Here is an 18,626-nt window from a genome sequence, read left to right on the forward strand (position 1 = left end):
TTGGCTGATACATGATGATTTCTCAGGCCATTGCTCAGAGCAGCATGCTGCAGTGGCAGGGCAGGGCTTTTCCCTTCACGTTTGCTAACAGTGGTGTATGTTTATGTGCATAGATGATGAATCCAAGAATGAAAATCAGTTGCTTCAACTCCTCACCTTGTCTGATGCCAAGAGAGGAGAAGCTTCCAACTCTTCTTGTTTGCTATGTCTTGAGTATACTCTACTCCGTCTCTTGAGCTAACGGCAGTAGTATTTCCTGTCATTAACAATCGTACCTTTGGAATTCTTGATATTGAAATACAAAAGTGGTGTTTTTGGTTTTTAAAACTACTTTTTTTCAGGTCGTAGCTCTGTGACTGTTTACCCCCTATCCCTTCCTGCACTACTGTGAAGAAGCACTCTATGGAATTCCCCACTATTTTTTCTCTTGGGTGGGCAGGTCTGCTGTAAGCCAAATCTCACTGCTGTATCTCTTCCCCTCGCTTTGTTCTCTCCTTTTCCACTCATTGCTAAGTCTCTGCCTTGTGTATTTATCTCTCAGTGCATATCCTTTATTAGTCCTCTCTTGAGACATCGCAGCATCGATCTAAACAACATTTGCCACCTACAGCCTAGCCCACCTATTTAGTTCTGTTTCTTATCTGTAATATAAGTCAGTATCTTCCTTCCCTGTCTCTCAGCTCAGTTAAGAGTGCACGATCTTCTTAGAGGTTTGCAATATTGGAAAACAAGTGAACTGTAGATCGAAGAAGTGCAGAGGCTTGAGGCTGCTGGTATTCCTTCTGAGGACCAGAGTAATTAGGAAGCCTCAGGCTTACTAGTCCTGAGTTTATTTGTTCATATCTTCTGGGTTCCCTGTCAGCTATTCCAGGACTGCGACACGGAACTCAAGGTTAGGTAGCTATCAGAGGAGAGTTTGATAATTCATTTAAGTTGATTTTCAGCTAATGTGATTGTGTTGGTCTAGCATGTGGGATGCTCTGAGATTCATGATGGTTCTGCCTGGCCCCTGCTTAAACCAGTTGAACTCTATACCTTGAAGTTGTGCAAAATCATATTTTTCCCAGGGATGTCTGCTCTGAATGAGTTCTTTCTCATTGGTGTGTGAGAGAATGGATTTACACTGGGAGGCAATTGCTGTGGCTGGTGGGACAGCTGTACCGTTGTAGCTTCTTTCTCTGTTTAACTTGCATGTTAGAAAATACAAAAAAGAAAAAAGAAGGAAAGTGTAGAACTTTCACTAGGAAAAAAGTTCATCTTGAAGTGGCTATTGATATTTATGACAAATTTTACCACTGGGTAACATCCCAAAGGCCATCAGAAAGGACTGCTCTCGCTCATGGTCCTCTTGACCATGCAGGCTCTGGATTCTGTTCCCTTGTCTAGGGTTGTGGCAGTCCAATGACTCCTCCTTCCCCAGGAACTTGTGTGTCAGTAGGGCAAGAACTGCTGCTTGAGAAGTTGTGTGCCTGGGAAGTACATGGTGTGGGACCGGACCACAAGGTGACATGAGAACGGATCTGGAACAGTGTGATCCAGAAGACTGTGCATCTGTGATGGAGTTTGCAGGCAAATGGGGCTTGGAGTCGTACACTTCTGTAATAGATCCTAGTAAAATAGGGCCAAAAAAGGAAGGTGCGCTTTTCTACCACCTTTGGATATTTGTGGCAGATTCATAGTAAATACTAGGAGGTTTATTTCTCTTCTATAAAATGCTTTCTTTCAGACCAGCTGGATTTTGGTGGATTTGGTCATGTGCCCACTTGTTACATAGTGGGCACTCTGATATTAAAATGTGTACTGGTTTGGAAAGTGCATTTCTAGCTTTCCATGGAGACCTGATTGAACTCCGCTAGATCAGAAATGAGCAATCTTCAGATCAGCATTTAAACCATTTGTCTGATATCAGTGAACCTCACTGAACTACCTGCTTGAGCAATTTCCCCTTTGATAGCTCAGTTGAAACAAAACAAAAATTTCCAAGCCAAACAACAACTTTGCTAACAGAAATGAAGCTGCTAATTCTCTTAATGCTTTCTGACAACACTGAGCTAATGGACCAAATCATTCTGCATGTTTAAGTACAGAGATGTCACAAAAACACAAGAGTTAATGAGGCTAATTTGTGGTCTCATGGATTGTCCCATTTCTTGAATGACAGCACTTAATGGATGGCAGCTTTCATGTGGGCTCCTTGGGCTGCGTCTGTATGCTGCAGGATTTGAGTGTCATTGTCTTGTTAGACCTCTAAGGAGTCTCACTGTGGGAAAGGAATCAAAAAGCCAGTTGAGCAGAATAATCCAAGCTCTGCAACATCCATTCTTTTGTTACTTAAAGCTTTCTTAACAGAGAAAGGGTGCAGTAGTTGGCTGTGCTGAGCAAGGACCTAACTGAAGTGTAATGGGATAATGACAAGGAGCTGACCTCCGCTTGCTAATACAGTGGTTTTGTTTTCATTTAGGAGTTTCCTTTTGCAGTTTTGTAGCAAAAGAGAAGGCTTCAGCAAAACTGTGCTCCTAATTATTAGTGACACAAATGATGTGATGGTTTTATGAGGTGCATCAGGAAGAAGAAAGCCACTGGTGTCACCTTGTTTTTTCTTTGGGTTTTAGCAGATACTGGGCACCAAATCGTGACCCACTGAGACGTGAAATAGAAAATGATGTGATAATCCCCGGTGGGATTATTTAGACAGGTTTTCTTGAAACAAGGAAAAAAATTGCCATAACAGAAAACTCTTCTGTAGGTAGAGTTTGCACATCTGCCTGGTCACCATTTGGTTGTTGCTCTGGGAGTCAGCTATGTAGGCCAGTGATTGAAGTGGGAATGATGGAGGAGACTTGATAGCAACCCTTCAGTATGTAAAGGGAGGCTGTAAGAAAGAAGGGGACAGACTCTTTAGCAGGGTCTGTTGTGATAGGACAGGGGGAAATGGTTTCAAACTGAAGAAGGGGAAATTTAAACTGGATATAAGAAAAAAGATTCTTACAATAATGGTAGTGAGGCACAGGCACATGTTGCCCAGAGAGGTGGTGGATGCCCCATTCCTGGAGTGATTTAAGCTCAGACTGGATGGGAGCACTGAGCACTTGACTTAGCTATGGATGTCCCTGCTCATTGCAGGGGAGTTGGACTAGATGGCCTTTAAGGGTCCCTTCCAACTCAAACAATTCTATAATTTGTCTTACATCTTAAGATGTTCCTGTGACTGATGAGCCTTCATTTTAATCAGAGAATTAAGAACTTCAGTTTAGGCTTTGAACGTGCCATGTACCAACTACCTTGCGTTTTTTATTCAAGGTTTTGTGAGCACTGGTATAAAGTGAGAGTGTTGGATGAGAATGCTGCACAAACCTAGGGCTGTTGTTTTTTGTCTTTGCAATCAAAGAACGTGGACACAAGAAAGATCACTGCTGAAGAAGCCTTGGTGTCACTGACTTTGCAGGATTGGACTTTCTGCTTTTCTAGTATGTAAGCTCATGTTTTTGCTCTAATGCTGTGGAGCCTTCCCAGAAGTAGCAAATGACGGCTGCCTACATTGGGCTGATCTTATATGCTTGTTGCCTGCACTCAGAATTGCTGAGGATGCTGATGCTCTTGCCTTTGTCTGTTTTGCAGAAGGCATGAGCTGCATGAATAAAGATCATGGCTGTGCACACATCTGCAGAGAAACACCCAAAGGAGGGGTTGCTTGTGAATGCCGACCAGGATTTGAGCTGTCCAAGAACCAGAGAAGCTGCATTTGTATGCAACATTCTGCATATGGTTATGGTTTTCCAAAGTAAACAGTGTTCTCTTTGTGGTGGTGTGGGATTTGATATGTTACAGCAAAGCTGGTGTGGCACACCTCAAGACTGCTTTTGGGGCTAAACCAGAATCAATAGCTTCGCTGGACACTCTTGCACCAATCTATAATTTGCCAAAGAATATGTAGTTTGGAAGTTGTACCATCATTTAAGTTCAGCTCCACGAGAGAACAGTGCACTGCTTGAGTCAGAGTTTTTGAGCAAATGGACATGATAAGAAGGTGTATTGAATGGCCAGATGGAGACAGAACGGGGTGCTGTCTTTTAAAGATGCTGGAAGTACTTGTGAAGTTTAATGTGTATTTTCTTCCTAGTAACATGTAATCATGGAAATGGTGGCTGTCAACATACATGTGATGATGCTGATAATGGGCCTATTTGTGGATGTCACCCCAAGTACATCATGCATATGGATGGGAAAACCTGCCTGGGTCAGTATATAGAGGAGAGGAGTAGTGTTTGCTGATGACCAACTCAAGAGTGGTTTGATATTACTGTACGTTCATGACTTATGTTCCTCTTACTAGTAGAGCTAGAAAACGTCAAAGAATCCAAAACTAAAAAACATGCTAGTGCATGAGTGGACTGGTTGGGTCCAGGTAACTTATGCTTCTCTGTGTAAGTAGCTACCTCATATTACTGCAGCCTGTAATTAGCACTGGTCCCTTTGAAACACAAAGTTGTCACTAGCCAGAGAAAATTCCCTTCTTTCTAGGATTTTCAGATCAAGTTTCTTGACAAGCATGAGCCAGAGAGTGTAACTAAAGCAGTACATATGTTAAAACCAGAACTCTGAATTCAATTAAAGGACAATTTTTGAAAAGCAGTTATCCAGTAAGGAAAGTACTTGAGACCTATAAACCAGTCTCTGGGAGACTTTGTTGCCTGTTGATTGAAATCAATAGCTCAGTCAAAACTGCTTGTCCTTGCATTAGTCTGTAATAGATGATGACAGTGTGATCATAACAGAGCAGCTCATGACAGTTCAGTTAGTTCTTTCATCTTGTTACTGTTCACCACATCAGTAGTGCATTTTCTGTTTACCAAGCTTGAGAATACTGAAACAGGCATGAGTTACATGGAAGCAACCACATATTCCCATGGCTTTGGCTGAAGGATCTTCGTGGTTTTCTTTCTTACTTTTTTTTTTCTTTTTAAAATTTTTATTTCTGCCTAATTAGATCCAACTGTCTCTGATAATTCAGTGCGTGATGTTGCCATTTTCTTGTCTGCACATATGGATATGAGGTGTCTGGTCAGGGCATATTTGCTCATCTGCTTTTTTCTTGTTCTTTGCTCATAGAGAGGGAAGAGGCTGCTGTTGAAATTCCAGAAGGCAACACAACAGCAGGAGCTGATGTGGACAAGCGAGTTAAGCGACGGTTACTCATGGGTAAAAGTGCTTATCCAAAATAATTTTGCTGTTTGCTGAAACCTTTTACATTGAATATTTGTTCTTTTTTTTTTTTTTTTAATTTGGCCAAATCAGTTCCGGGCTGAATTCTCTGTTCCTGGAGGTGTTAAAGGCCAGCATAGATAGGGACTTGGGCAGCCTGATCTAGTGAGTGGCAACCAGCCCACAGTAGAGGAGCTGAAACTGGCTGATCTTTAAGGTCCCTTCCAATTTAAGCCGTTCTGTGATTCTGTGAATTCTGCTCACGGTGGCACAGTACCCTTTAAGGACAGACTATTATTACATAAATAATAAGAAACTTTGTACACTGTTTGTGATTGTCAGCAGGAAGATCAGAAACTTGCCTTCAAAGTACCATGTGTTTCCATGGTTCTACTTCACCATGGGAACACAGTGCAGTCCCTTCTGTACTATGGCTGTTCCAAGTGATTGTGGAGGGGCAGTGCATCACCTGTTTCTCTTCAGTTAAAAGTACATTTGTGCATGCAAGAAAACTGGCCCTAGTGATGAAAAATCCAGAAGCAATATGTCAGTCTGTGAAGTCTCCATGAAAACCTGTACGTAGCTGAGGCAATGAATACATTTGGCAGTTGCTTGTGTACAAGGCAGTATTGCTTCCTGTTCTGCGATGCTGGCCCTCAGTGTCAGAGATGGATATCAGTGATATGGCAGTAGAGCTTGAACCCTCCCACCAATATCCCATTACATGTTGTTGCTGTGCAACAGATGGCAGCAGAGGGGCAGTCTGACAGAATGGCGTCTCAAGTAGAAGTGAGGATGAAGCAAAGTTGTGTCACTGAATTCCTTCATGAGGAAAAAAATGGCACACGTTCATCTATGATTGTTTGATGTTTCTGGGATGTGAGCAGAGTGAGGCTTTTGGAGTGAACTACAGGCTGAGTGTGGTTGATCATCAGCGTGCTTGGAACTGTGCCTTGTATCGCGTGATGTTTCTTACCATTATAATATCCCTGAGCAAACTTTAGTAGGTTTTTGTTTGTTTGTGTTGGCTAGAAACGTGTGCAGTTAATAATGGTGGCTGCGATCGTACGTGTAAAGATACATCGACCGGAGTTCACTGCAGCTGTCCTGTTGGATTCACACTCCAATTTGATGGGAAGACATGCAAAGGTGGGTTTTGTACTCATGGACGTGTGTGTACTAACAACTTGCCATGAGGTACTCGTCTCCAAATGAAGGTATCCAGTGTGTGGAGGAAGGCTGGTATTTGTAATGTGATCCTAGGAGGCACTGCAGCCAGGAGCGACGCGCAGTTGCCTTGTGAGAGCACCCCAGTGGATCACATGCAGAAATCCACACTGCTCTCCCCTCACCAAGATGGCCTCATTGAAGACCTGTGAGGGTTGGGGGGAATAGAGCTCAGAGGTGTAGGTTTGTAGGTTCTTAGAGGCATACGGTCCCACTGTCTGCTAGCCACATGCAACAGGCTATTACAGAAATGTGTAAGTAAATATTAGAATGTAGTTCAGAGAAGCCTGAGTAGAATTATGCTGGTTCAAGCAGCTCTAAGGATAATTAGAGTACTGGCAAGGAGAAAAAGGGTGTTTGGTAATATATTGGAAAATGTTTTCCTTTAATTAAATGTTAAGATTATAATTAAATGTTCTGCTAGCAAAAAATGATGGAATCCCCATGCCTGAGTCAATTAACGTTAGCTAAAGGACTCATTTTAATGTTAGCATGGAAAGGACAAATCAGGAATTCCCTCGAGTCACGTTTATGTAGGGCTTAGGAGGAGGAGAATTAGGAGGAGACAATTTTGAAAGGGCTAAAACCTGCTACTTTTACGAGCATTTAAGTTGAGTGTTTGGGGCAAACAAAGCTTGGGGAAGTGGTCTTACGTGCATATATGTACTGAAACATAGCTGACAGAAAAAAGATGAATGAGAGCAGTAACACAGTCACGAGGCTGAATGGGCCAGGTCATTCTTAAGAGCCAGATCTAACTTCAAAATTTGTAATAGGTTTGTTGGATTTTGTTTCTGGGCTTCTCCCCATCAGCTGGATGTGACTATTTTCTGGAGCTGACAGTGGGAGTATGTGGAAAATATTCTGCTTACTCATGGTTTTTCTGTTTGCTTGTTTTTTTTACAGACATTGATGAGTGCCAATCCAATAATGGAGGCTGTGATCATTTCTGTAAAAACACTGTTGGCAGTTTTGATTGCAGCTGCAGAAAAGGGTTTAAATTATTAACAGATGAGAAGTCTTGTCAAGGTATGTATGCTGAAGAGAGGCAATAGAAGTAGGACAAATCAGCATGGTTTGGACATCTACTACAATGATGAAGTGATAATGGACTCCAGAATAATTTCCATTCCTCAGTTTTTGTTTTATTTTTAAATACATATTTTTTAATTTCTGAAGAAACTGTTAATACAGTTGGCTTGATACTGTTGTAGGAGGTATTTTTAGTGGCGTAATGAGATAGCATCATCTCAAAAATATCCTTATGAGGATAACCCTTTTTTTTTTCCTCCCTACTATTAATGTTCTTAGTATAACTTACAGGGAGAAATAAGCCAGTATCTCTTCGTCCACGCCTAATCATAGAATTGCTCAGGTTGGAAAAGACCTTAAAGATCATCAAGTCCAACCGCAACCTAACCATACTACCCTAACTCTAACAACCCTCTGCTAAATCATGCCCTGAGCACCACATCCAAATGGTTTTCAACACAATCAGGGGTGGTGACTCAATATACTGTCACAAGATCTTTAGATGCCTTTGATTAATGTAACATTTAGTGCCCTAGAAAGTGATGGAAATGTTATCATGTTACCATTCCATTTACTGAGGTCATGATTAGACATTTTTACTAACTATACAAAGAGGATGTGTGCAAAGTGGTTGTAATGCCAAGGAAAGTTTTCACTGGAAAAAACAGATCTCAGCAGCTTTTGGAAACCAACATTGAAATCTAAACGTGCAATATAGTGGATCCATGGAAAAAATAATAGAATCATAGAATGGTTTGGGTTGAATTGTTCCAGTCTCTTCAGGTATATCTCAGAGAACTCTGTGGGTGTCAGCAGCCTTAACTTGGGGACTGCATACTAGTGCAGAATTAAGGATTTAGCCCCCACTTTCATCTCTGGGGAAACATGAGGACAATATTTTCTTTGGTAAATCTCTTTCCACAGACTGCATGCAGACTTCTGTTAAAAGGGTTTCTGCCAGTTTTTTTTTTTTTTTCTTCCCCATGAAGAAGAGGAGCAATTTATTTTAGAACATAATTGTTAAAATGCAGCAACAGTTTTCATATTTGCCAAGAAAAAGCTTGTTTGGCAAAGCAACTGTTCTCTTGAAAGTTGTTTCATGTTGCTGCATTATTTACTTTAAAAGAATTTGCTTAGTTTACATAATTCTGCACATCTTTCTGTCCAGCTTTATTAGCTCATGAGCTCTCCCTAGTCAGGCTGACTGATACTGATGTGTCCCTTTAATACTCCCAGACATCGACGAATGCTCTTTTGAACGGACGTGCGACCATACGTGCATCAATCATCCGGGCACGTTTGAGTGTACATGTAACAAAGGATATGCTCTCTATGGCTTCACACACTGTGGAGGTGAGGTAGAAAAACTTGATACACTGTATGCTGGCAGCGTGCTGGTTTGCACTTAGACATGGAAGCTGTAATTAGACAGATTCTTCACACGCAGAAGTCTCATTGACTGCAGTGAATAGTGAGTTGAGTAGGACTTTAAGAACAGGATTCTCTGGGTGATTTCAAGAATTACAGTTATGTGAGTTATCCTTGTATGTGTCAAATCATTACATGATGCAGCTTGGAGTTCTAGCTGATGTTAATTTACATTGGCCGAGAACAATTCTCCTAAATGTTCTGCTATGTGAAAAGTTCAAGAACAGAGGGAGGTGGAAGATGGAAGCTTAGCGTGTGTAAAGTATTGATATTTCTGTGGCAAATTTATAGAATTACCAAATGGAAGCATGGGTAACTGAGCACTAAATAGAAATGAACCTATTTCATATAAACGTTTTAGGCAAGATCTTGCTGACTGCTTCTGCTTACTTAATTCTGAGTAAGATCTATTTATTTCTAAGGTGAAATGAGCACACTTGTACTTGAAGTTAACAATTCGGGGGTCACTCTGTGTCTGATCTATCCTAGCCTCTGCTTCTAAAAAGCCTGTGGAGAAGATTAAAGGGTTGCAGCATTGCTGTTTTATACTGGTAATCAGGGAATATATCTGAGTAGATAGGGAGTAACACTGTATGTTCTACTTGCCAAAGGAAGTCTTTTCTTATGAATTCCTCTGCACTAATTCGATTTTCTTTTGAGCACCAATGGGGAAAAGGAACTGAAGTTTATCTCTTGGGTGCTAATTGCTCCTTCATGCCATATTCCTGTGCAGATGCTAATCCTTGTACCACACCAACTCCTCCATTTGCGGGCAATTACCAGCTGTTGTCAGTGCCGTTAAGTGTACTGAGTTTGTACCTTATGACACACATGGAAGACACTAAGTGCTGGACATAATGGAATGTCATTGTCTCAGACCCTACCTAGAAGTCGATCAAAACCAAAGATTTGAGCATATTTTGTGGTATCTTTGGAAATAGTACAGATTTCAGGTGTAGCCTTTTTTCATCATTCCTCACCTGCTCATTACTGTGTGTGCTATCCTCATTCTGACAGTGGCATGTGTTTACCCTGAAACCAGCTCAGTTTGGTAATCTATTTCATAATGTTGTCTCCAAATGATTATTTATCTAGAGGAGGAAACAAATAACAAAAAACAGTGACAAATACTCTGATTACCACTGAGAAAATTTTGTAGAACTGAATATATTCAGTTGGGCAAACTTTCTGGGACTCTTTGGGACTGACTGGGAATTCCATGGTGACGTCTTTGTAGTTTTATGTATGATTACCATAAAGATACTGGAGATGAGACAAGCAGACATCAGAGTGGATCTGAGAAGCAGAAACAGAACTTTGCATTTCCCTTTGTTGAAATTCATGAGATTCCTGTCAGCCCATTTCTCTAGCCAGTTGAGGTCCCTCTGAATAGTGGCACAACCATCTGGTGTATCAGCCACTCCTCCCAGTTTTGTATCATCTGCCAAGTCCCTGGGGATGAACTCTTGTCCCATCATCCAGGTTTAATGAAGAGGATAAATAGCATTGACCTCTGGGGTACACTGCTGGTAACTGGCCTCCAGATGGACTTTATGTCACTAATCTCAACCCTTCCAGCCCAGAAATTCAGTCGAAAGTCCAAAAGACTTCCTGAAAGTAGTAAAGGAGGGAACTGCCAATCCAGTTCCAACAGAGCTCAGGATTACACAATGGAAGTAATTTTCTGCATCAGCAAACAGCAGCGCACCAAGAGCAGTATGTTGTGTTGTTGGTAATTCCTCTTTCTCTATTGGCAGTTACTGAGCTGGGCAAGGCCCTGAAATTGGCCAGTTGGCCAGAAGGGGTGGTGGTGATTATCCTCTTGATATTAAATAGAGTTCTGTGATTGACATCTCTGGGTGAACACTTACTAGGATTCTCAGTATGAATCCTGTCTGTGTTATCTGTCTTTATTCCAAAACAGAAATATTAATTATCTAAATGCAGTGCAACACACAGTTGGTTTGTTCTCCTTTTCATTAATTTGTTAACGTATTGCTGAGACTGGATATATTTTTTTCTAACATGTGGTTTAAGAATCAACTCTCCCCAAACATTTGATTCATTTTGACATTCACTGAAAGATTTCCATGAAAACAGAGCTGTTTCAAGATGGATTTCCTAAGAGCTTTTCCAAACTCTACTAAGCAGTATTTTTTACACATTTATCTAGTGGTCTTAGAATGCAGTAGAAGTTACTTTCTAAATCTAGTACTTCCTTTCTTCTACAGACATAAATGAATGCAGCATCAACAACGGTGGCTGCCAACAGCTGTGTGTGAACACACCAGGAGACTATGAATGCCTGTGCCACTCTAACTACAAATTACACTGGAATAAAAAGGATTGTGTTGGTAAGGTGCCTGGCAAATGCATTATTGCTCCTGATGTGTCTGAAGGCCACGTGGTTGTAGTCAGATCTGAAATTAGTCTGTCCAGTTAAGTGGTAGGAGTCTTTGTTCCCTGCATTCTGTTTCACTTTTTAATCAGGCATGATGGTACTGATGATGAAACTGGTAAAAACAAACAAAGTAAAAAATGCAAAAAAACAGGAGATACTTTGAGGGACTTTGATGTTCTTTCATATGCTTTTATCTATTTATTCCCTGTTGTTTCCCTGCATGAGAATGTCTGCTGATGGACACTGGGATCTTTCAGTGATGTTTTCTTGCTTTCCTTTTCTGTCTAAACAGCCTATTAATTGCATGGGTGCTCTCTGGTACCACCTGCATAAGAAGCTGCATACGCATTTCTTAGCAATGTGTGTATACATTCTACTTCTTCCATGAGTATTTGTTTTATCCTGTTTAGAGATAAAGGAGTCCTTTCCTGATAATATGTCACCCAAGGTATTGCTGCACTGCGTGAAGAGTGGCAGGAGTGATAGATGCTTCTTAAGCTGCTCTTCAGATGTTCGGATAGTTTCTGGTAAGTCCAAAGAACAACAACAACAAGGAAAAAAACCAGCAACTAAGCACAAAAGAGAAAAAAAAAGCCCAAGCATATGATTCTATAGATAGAGTAGCAAAACTCGTAACCGTCATGGATGCCCCAAGAAACAGATAATCAAGAAGGACTTTTCCTCTTTTAGTACAGATAAAGGGCTGTATCCCAGTCAGTGTTCCAGGAAAGCCCCCCTTTCCCTGTCCTTTATAGCCACTCTACCCTCAGATTCCTTCTCATGACAACCGTCTTTTTGAAACTGAAGAGGACAAGGCAGAATTCTCTGTGCTCCCTGGGCCATTCCTTAATTGGCCCTGAGAGCCACGGCTCAATGGCAGGGAGGCATTCCAGCCCTGCGTGGGGCCTGAGCTCTGCCTGCACAGTCCTTCCAGCCTCAGGACGCAGCACGCGGTCTCGGTTGGTGCTTTTGGGACGAATGATTCTTTCCTTCCAGAGTCTTTCTAATCACTTAGGGAAAGACAAACTATTGTCAAGTATTTTATGAATTACATGGCTGAAAAAGATGATGATGCAGATCAACAAATTAAGAATGCCTCTTATACGACAGGAGTCTTCAGTCTGTGCACAGAGCCTATGTCTTTACTGTCTGTATCATCTGTCTGTTAGGAACACAAGATGCCTACACTCTCACCTGTGGCAGCTCATCTCAACTTAAGAAAAAGCAGCAAAATACAAATGCATCCACTTGGCTGGGTAATTACTAGATTTACTGATGTATGATGTGACTGATTTCTTTCAGTAGATGACTGAAATAGAGGCATTCTGTTGGTTTTCTTTCTATTTTTCTGCTCCATTTTGCTCACTCTGTTTTCTTTCCTCGACTTTCTGACTGCAGATCATGATTGCAGTTGAGAGTTCCCCTTGTACTGCTTTATCAGCATCACCTGATCTAAGATTTAAGAATAAGGAAAGAGAAATGGACCAGCAGTGAAATGAACTGTGAGGCCAGCAGTACTGTGGCTCTTTTCAGACATCCAAACTGAAGGCATTGGTTGAGTTCTAGATTGAGTTATTGGACAGTGGAGTTTAGAAAGCATCTGAAGTTAAACAGATAAAGTGCTACTTTATATAAGCATAAACCACTTTCTGAACTAGTTTTGTTTGAAGTATCTCTTTTTATTTCAGAACATTTATTTGATTTTGCCCAGAAGCAGTTCTTGATTTGATCTTGTTCTGTCTCTCTTTTATTTTAAGTGAAATCCGTCACACTTTGTTCCAACTCCAGTTGAGAACCAGCTTCACAGCAATAATAAGCTGCTATCTCTTTAGATCCTCTGTGATGACCACTTTTCCCTTTATGTCAGTATATTTTTGATAACATCACTGTGATGTGATACTAGGTTTTTCCAAATTTTCCATTCCCTTTGTAAAATAACATATAATTGTTTCTTTCTGAAGATATTTCAACCATCAAGATAAGTGTAACCTTTAAATTAAATGAAGGAAAATGTAGTTTGAAAAAGACTGAGATGTTTCAAGAAGGCCTGGAACAGATGATACCAGGTATGAATATAAACGTGCAGGTAAGCAGGTTAGAGTCATATCTGTGGGGTTATTAAATGTTTCCTTGATAGGAAGCACAAAGAGGGCTGCAAACTTTCTATTCCTTACTGACTTCATAAATCACACTCCTTCCCAGCCAAGATTCTTGCAGTAGGTGTTTTAAGTGACAGGACTTTCCTCTGAATAACCTTAGAGTTTGCTAGGAAAGTTCTTCTTTTTTGTTTGTGTCACTGTCAGTAAATTTCCAGTAAAATCAGCCATACTTTTGTTCTTTTGATTTTGTCCTTCCCTTCCTTTCCATCCTTTCTTTCTCTTCTTTCCTTTATTGCCTGCTCCTTCCTCTCTGATGCCTCAGTGAAGATGCTCCAGGCCTCCTTTGCTGACTTCATTGCTACAAGTTTATTCCTCTTTTCTTTTCCTCTTATACTTTAGCAGCCCCAGATGGACATAGTGAGGTCAGCTCTTTGTCTGTTCCAAGACAGAATGTACAAAGTCAGCAGGAAATGAGGATACTTAGGGGGAAAAAAAAGTTTCTTAATAATATGATGAATCAGCATGTCAGTTTGTTTGTCCTTAGAAGAGTAACAGTGATGAACTATGCTAGGTACTCCAGTGAAGAATACTTATTCCTGAACCAGAGCTTATTCTGAATGTTTTCTTTAACTAAATCTTGTTTCCCTCTTGGAGGATTTGAAAATGATCTCTAAGTGTCCTGTGAATGCAGCCACCACTTAATTTAAACACCATTATAAGCTAATGCATTTATGCATAATGCTTCATGTGTGTGCAGAATCGTTTCCCTCCAGCAGCCTGCCTGGTGCAGGCAGAGTTACAGTTTTAAGATGTTTTGCATGGTATAAAGGGAATTCACTGGAACCTGCTTAGCAAAATCCATGGGAAGCAGGCTGAGTGCAGCCAACCTCTAATCCTAGCACTGAATCATGCATGTCTCAAAGCCAGGGCAGCTCTAGGGGCTCCAACTCAAAGTACATCCATAGGTGCACTGCAGTCACGATTCTGCATGAGGTTACAGCCAGTGAGAAACTGGAGAAAATGTTTGTTTACTGGCACGTGGAGTGAGTCCTTTGCTCCCCTTGAAGTTTTGGTGATTAAATATGCACCGAAGACTAGCGAGTATCTAATAACATAGCTGGCCAAGCTTTTGCTTCCTTTAATTTTGTTCATACAGAGAGACATAACTCAGTAATGGAGAGCTTCCACTATGTAAACCTAACGTGCAGCTCTGGCAAGAAAGTCCATGGAGACCTCAGTAGACTACCAGCAACCAGAGAGATTTTTATCACTGCGGACTTTGAGCTTGAAACGAACCAAAAGGAGGTGACAGGTTGGTTGGAAAATAATCCAAGGTGCGATTTGAAGCTTCTTATGGTTTGCTTCTTAACTTCTGTATTTTTCACTTCTATCTTTATGCAAAGTGATAATAAAAAGTATCTCCTGTTTTGAAAACGAATTTTCACGCTTCAAAAAGAGCTGAGAGATGGGGATGGTTTCTAAGATCAAAGAGCTGCCCATGCATTAAAGTCTTCTGGTTTAATTTTCTTGAAGCCCACTGGTTTTGTCCATTCCATAAGACTTGTTCACAAAAGCTGTATTCTCAGTGAGTGGCAGTGGGTGGACTTTTGTGCTTAGTCACTTCTTCAGGTTTCACCCTTGGTACTTTTCAGATACGTGTGATGTGCGCTGTGCCCGAAAAAAGACAGAGAAGAGGTTCCGTAAAACCATTCGAACCTTACGGAAGACAGTCAACAGGGACCAGTTCCGTGTCCGTGTCTCTGGCATGGACCACGAAGTGGCCAGGAAGTCTCTCAAGCTGTCAGAGCCACAGCAGTCATGTGGTGTGGGACAGATGCATGTGGGTAGCAGATGTGGTAAGTGAGTGTAAATTAGGAACGAACCATTGTGAGGTTTTGCTCAGATCTGGCAAGTGTGGAGGCATCCTGGAGGCTCCTCCAGGAGACAGGAGGGCTGTGTGGGGTGTAGTAAGGCGTACTGTTTGTGCTACTGATAAGTGTGTCTGTGTGTTTATTGCTGGCAGTTGCTGTAGTACAATGGAATAAGTGCTCAGCACAGTGTACTTTGTTGTGAGTGATGCAAAACCTACGGAAAACTCAAAGGTAGAAAACCTGAGGGCTTAACAGCGGGCACCGTTGCCTGGGGATCACCAGTGTTACTTATAAAATACTGCATTTGCCATCCATAACTCTGTGTTTCTAAACTTGTGAACATTTCATATCTTGCTGACTATTTCTCTTTGCTGGTTAAGCTCTGATTCTCAGAGAATCTTCATGTCAGAGTTACAATTTCACAGAGAAAAGGGGTTTTGTAGGCCAGAACTGAGAAAAAATCTCAATTATCATGACACTAAAGGGCACCGCCATAGTGAAACCCACAATAAATACTTCCAAAGCACAAAAGTTAAGGAGAAGGGTCAGATGTTGTCTTAACAGGGGTCTAACAGCCATGACAGCTAGCTGAGGCTGCATAGGGTGTGTAGCATGTAAGTGGTTTTGTGAATCAGCAAGCCTTTAAAACGCTTGTCAGACTGAATTAGTACCTCTTCCAGCAGCATCCCACTCAGGCTTAGGATAGATTTTCCTATCTAGTTTTGCTAACTCTGGAAAAACTTGAATGCAAATAACAGAAAAATGCTTTTTTTTGCTTGTTTAAAACATCTGTTTAGGGGAATTAGTTGGGAATTCTATCAGAAAGAGCTGTGCATTATGATATAATTTTTTGTAGCATTATAATAAGCCTGAAAAACTTTGGAGCCTTCATCATGCTGAGGTTAGGTAGATGTTTTCAAGCTGTTGTGTCTGATGCTGCAGGAGTGGTTTGAAAATGTCTCTGCCTCAATCTGTTGTATGGAGTACAATGCTTTCAAGCACATCTATGACTTAATCTGGAAAAAAATCAGCAATGAGTAAACTAAAAACACTACAGGTAGATGCACCCAGAGAAAACATCATCTTTGCTTTTGTCCTCAACTAATGTGAGTTACAATTAGGAATTGGAACAACAGGGAAACGATTATTTTTTTAGGTAGCCACAGAGCCAATTTATTTTCTCATTACTGATGAGCTGCTTACGTGGCACTTCTGTGCTAGTTCAGAGAGCAAGGGACCTTCTGGAGAAGGTCAGTGGGATAGCCTGTCTGTGGCAAAAGCAGCCAGAGACACTGAGCATATGAAGACAAGTGTTTTGAAGAGGAACTTGCAAAGGTCCAGACTCTCGTTTTGCTGAAATGGTGCCACGGTTCATCCTCCACATCTTGGCGGGGTCTGATGGGAGCACTGAGTCCTGTAAGATATGATTCCCCGAGGGCCTTATGCCTGAAAACGTGCGATTGCCAAATTGATCTTTTTTTCTTTAGCTGAGTGATTCAAACTACGTCCTTCTGCAGATCTGCTGTGATCAAATAGGGTGGAGCCTCCCCAACACCTTTTACTTGAATAGATGCTAACATCTCTCTTCTCCGCTTTAATGTTCTCCACCTATTTGCATTAAGCTTATGGAAACCTGCTACCTTTGAAACCTCTCCACGTCTTTTGTCACATTGCTGGAAGCTAAACTGAAAGTTTGCTGGTTGCTGAGGGAACATAAGAGTACATGCAGAGGCAGTGCTATTACATATGCCTCATTTCCTTACAAAAACCAATTGTGTTGGTAAAGCAATGCTGGGCGACTGCTGCTGCTATCTGACTGCTGGTCAGAAGGAGCTGAGAAATAGAGCGGGGAGGTGGGAAAGAAACGAGCTCCTGGGTGTGTGTGAGAGCAGAATTTTTTTCCTTTTGTTTTGATCTGACTGTTCTGCAGAGCTGCTGAGAGCTACTGGGAAGGCGGTAGCCTTCTGTATCCAAGCATGGTAATGATTCTGGTGTGAAAGTGACTCTATAGCAAGAGATACTGGGTCAGCAGATGAACCCAGTGCTACTGGGGCATGTGTTCTCAGGACAGGCTGTGAACTTTGGCAAAGGGATTTTACTCAGTCTGACCAGAGAGGCAGAAAGCAGTGGTGGAAAAAAAATATGGCTAGGGACTAACAAGTCTTCTGTGATCCATATAGTGAGTGGAGTGCAGTTCACTGTTTTTCAAATATGTGTTTTAAAACAAGATATTTGGAATCTGTCCGGGTAAATACAGCTTTATTGAATCAGACGGTCTTGTTCTGGCCCTCCGTCTGCAGTAGATTTCTACTGACACAGCACTGTCTGTAACGTTCATTGAATCTGAGCAGTGTAAGAGGGGAAGCCTGCCCAGTGCCTGCTCCGACCCACTTGTCTCAGGTAACTGGGGCTGCATTTGCTTTCACTTCAGCTGAAATGGTACTTTTCCTGGTTTTCCTGCTTTAAGTCCTGCTGACCATAGTGGGACATGCTGCAGAACAGAAGATCTAGAAAGACACCAGGAACGGATTAGAAGTAATCATCCTTAATGGGCTGAGTGGTTACACATTTGTCTGCTGTTCTTTTAACAGCTGTTGATAGTAAAAGAGAATTCACAGTGGATTCCAAGGAGTGGTGTATTTCATTTCAAGTTTGCTGTTCAGCATCAAGTCCTGTTCAGACTTTTCTGACGCCTTTATGCCCCAGATGTTGTAGTTTCCTACCCTGTGTGCTCAGTGCCAATGAGGAAGCATATTTAGTAATGGCTCATTAATTCTGTGAAGTCCTGAGAATGACCTACATGGAGCAGCCATGTAGGTCTCTATTAATGTGTATCACGGGAAATGGAACCTGAATCAACCTTCCCAGAGAATTCTGGATTCTCATAGCAGAGTGTGTGTCTTTCCACACTGCAGTAAATCTTATCATAAAAGAACTTGCCTGTTTGATTGGTGGTGCTTCAATACTGGACCATCTGAGGATGCTGGAACTGTTGTGTGCTGCTTTGAGAGCAGATTTGTCTTGGAGGGGAATGAGGTTTTCATTCACCAATCAGGCTACAAGTAGTTATTCTTCAGTATGAGCTAGAGTTGAAACAGGTGGCCAAAGACTAACTCTTCAAATACTGACAATTCCTTGTCATAATCTGATTAACAGTGACATCCATACAGAAAGAGAAGAAAAAGATAGCTACTGTGGGCCTTCTGGTATTTTCCACTGAGGGAGAAGCAACAAGCAATTCATCTGTTTTTTCCATCACTTAAAGTGCTGTCATATGTTGATTGTGCCCCATGGAGCTGAAAGTACAACTTTCTGTGTTTAGTATTTTTTGTGTTCCCTGTTCATTGCAGGGGAGTTGGATTAGAT

General features: G+C 41.4%; 1 protein-coding gene across 7 annotated transcripts in view; it reads left to right on the top strand.

The window, feature by feature from the left end:
• Nucleotides 1-18,626, top strand: part of SCUBE2 (signal peptide, CUB domain and EGF like domain containing 2) — a 38,614-nt gene that overhangs the window by 6,595 nt on the left and 13,393 nt on the right. For 2 of the 7 annotated variants that reach the window (XR_014883383.1, XM_085224162.1), the window contains exons 5-16: nucleotides 3,619-3,744; nucleotides 4,121-4,237; nucleotides 5,110-5,199; nucleotides 6,235-6,351; nucleotides 7,336-7,458; nucleotides 8,698-8,814; nucleotides 11,121-11,243; nucleotides 11,701-11,817; nucleotides 12,460-12,546; nucleotides 13,252-13,356; nucleotides 14,546-14,701; nucleotides 15,042-15,245. Coding sequence is in view for 6 of the 7 variants with exons in the window: in XM_085224162.1 (XP_085080288.1) it covers nucleotides 3,619-3,744; nucleotides 4,121-4,237; nucleotides 5,110-5,199; nucleotides 6,235-6,351; nucleotides 7,336-7,458; nucleotides 8,698-8,814; nucleotides 11,121-11,243; nucleotides 11,701-11,817; nucleotides 12,460-12,546; nucleotides 13,252-13,356; nucleotides 14,546-14,701; nucleotides 15,042-15,245 (1,482 nt within the window). In the remaining variant the exon portion in view is untranslated. The remainder of the gene's footprint in view (nucleotides 1-3,618; nucleotides 3,745-4,120; nucleotides 4,238-5,109; nucleotides 5,200-6,234; nucleotides 6,352-7,335; nucleotides 7,459-8,697; nucleotides 8,815-11,120; nucleotides 11,244-11,700; nucleotides 11,818-12,459; nucleotides 12,547-13,251; nucleotides 13,357-14,545; nucleotides 14,702-15,041; nucleotides 15,246-18,626) is intronic. The other 5 variants (XM_085224163.1, XM_085224164.1, XM_085224165.1 and 2 more) reach the window with 5 other exon arrangements.

Source organism: Meleagris gallopavo, chromosome 5 (assembly GCF_905368555.1).
Source record: "Meleagris gallopavo chromosome 5, MGAL_WU_HG_1.1, whole genome shotgun sequence".
NCBI classification, from domain to species: Eukaryota; Metazoa; Chordata; class Aves; order Galliformes; family Phasianidae; genus Meleagris; species Meleagris gallopavo.